At 32.1% G+C, this 1458-nt stretch overlaps 1 protein-coding gene across 10 annotated transcripts in view; it reads left to right on the top strand.

Annotated features, from left to right (window-relative positions):
• LOC108748489 (dystrobrevin beta-like) overlaps nt 1-1458 on the top strand; it is a 16776-nt gene that overhangs the window by 10720 nt on the left and 4598 nt on the right. For 7 of the 10 annotated variants that reach the window (XM_018486694.1, XM_018486692.1, XM_018486695.1 and 4 more), the window contains one exon: nt 1200-1345. The exons of the other annotated variants lie outside the window; for them this stretch is intronic. In XM_018486694.1, the coding sequence (XP_018342196.1) occupies nt 1200-1345 (146 nt within the window). The remainder of the gene's footprint in view (nt 1-1199; nt 1346-1458) is intronic. 10 annotated transcript variants of the gene reach the window in all.

Here is a 1458-nt window from a genome sequence, read left to right as displayed (position 1 = left end):
ATATATATTATATTTATATATTGATCAATATTATATATATTATATTATTCGCAATAAAATAATATCATTTAAAAATAGTAATTTTATGTCACACGTCGCATTGAATTTAATCCTTTCAAATTACTACTGATTGAATAATTGAGTTGTATTGTAAAAAGAAAATTAACTTTGAAAAACGCTCGAAAAGCAGGTTCATCACTTATTAGACAAAATATGTACCTTGATCATGTGTTCATTAAAAAATTAATTTCTCCTGTCAACATTATTGTAGCAATTGGCATAGAGATATTATTGCACAGTATACGGGTTACTTCACAATTAGCTAAAGAAGTCCTAAATTCTCCTGCATGCGAATATGAGCGATTTCTAATTAAGCTAGTATTAAGAACAATGTGGTACTAGCGCGAAATAAGTGAAAGTACCTCAAAATAAAATGTTAAATCGTCAGATTTATATCGATCTATAAATATATATAGTAGATATATTTGTATATCCCATGTCATGTCGCTTTTAACCCTGTTTAAATAATTTCTTTTAAGTTTCATTAGGTTCGAGATGTAAGTTTCTTACATGAATATCCTCTTTTAGTTTGCTACCATTATTAGTCATCTTAAATGTATCATTTTTATGTACAGTACAAAAGCAACTACCCTGTAAGGAAAGTATTGATGCGTTGGATGTAAAGTTTGACGCGTATAAGTTACCCATCCGATCCTTTTTTTCTGCTCTGAGCTTGTGTGCAAAAACACCATCCACCTTTAAAACATGTTGTTATTACGTATTTATTACGCAAGCGCTGCGATATGTAAATATTATCGTCCTGCAAGTATTGTACCAGTCAAACGCGGCAAATACCTTAATAGATCGGAAACGAAGCATTTGCGATGCGTTCACAACTTTGCCATATTGATATATTTTTGTTAGATTACAGTATATTAGACACCAATAAATATCGTAGCTTCCTGAAATCGTGCATGTGTGTATTGTTATAATCGATGAGTTGCTAATTTTAATTTAAAACTTTGTAGACGCTTATATGCCTTGGTCGCGAGTAACTATAGCGAACTGTATGTGTAAGAATTACGTTAAGCAGATTGAATAATGCTTATGCAATAAAAATTGCATGCTGCAATTTTTGTTTAAACAACTTTTATTTGGAAATTGCTTCGCGCCAAGAAAATAGAGATTTTCGATGTCAGGTCTGCGTTCAGGACAAACAGCTTACCAGGGAGCGGCTCCAGCAGTGCCAATAATAGTTTGGGCCGATCCTTAAGAAACGACTTACTGGTAGCTGCCGACAGCGTTACTAATGCCATGTCAACGCTTGTGAGGGAATTAAATTCAGGTATGTTGAATAATAATGCGCTATAAAATCAATTAGTATCAATAATAACAATTGATAAATTGGACGTGGATGCATTGGAAAAGCAGAAATTGATTTTAAAAAATATTCTTCAA

Source organism: Trachymyrmex septentrionalis, unplaced genomic scaffold (assembly GCF_001594115.1).
Source record: "Trachymyrmex septentrionalis isolate Tsep2-gDNA-1 unplaced genomic scaffold, Tsep1.0 scaffold223, whole genome shotgun sequence".
Taxonomy (NCBI): Eukaryota; Metazoa; Arthropoda; class Insecta; order Hymenoptera; family Formicidae; genus Trachymyrmex; species Trachymyrmex septentrionalis.
The sequence above is the reverse complement of the archived record's forward strand: the minus strand, read 5'-3'. Positions and strand labels throughout refer to the sequence as shown.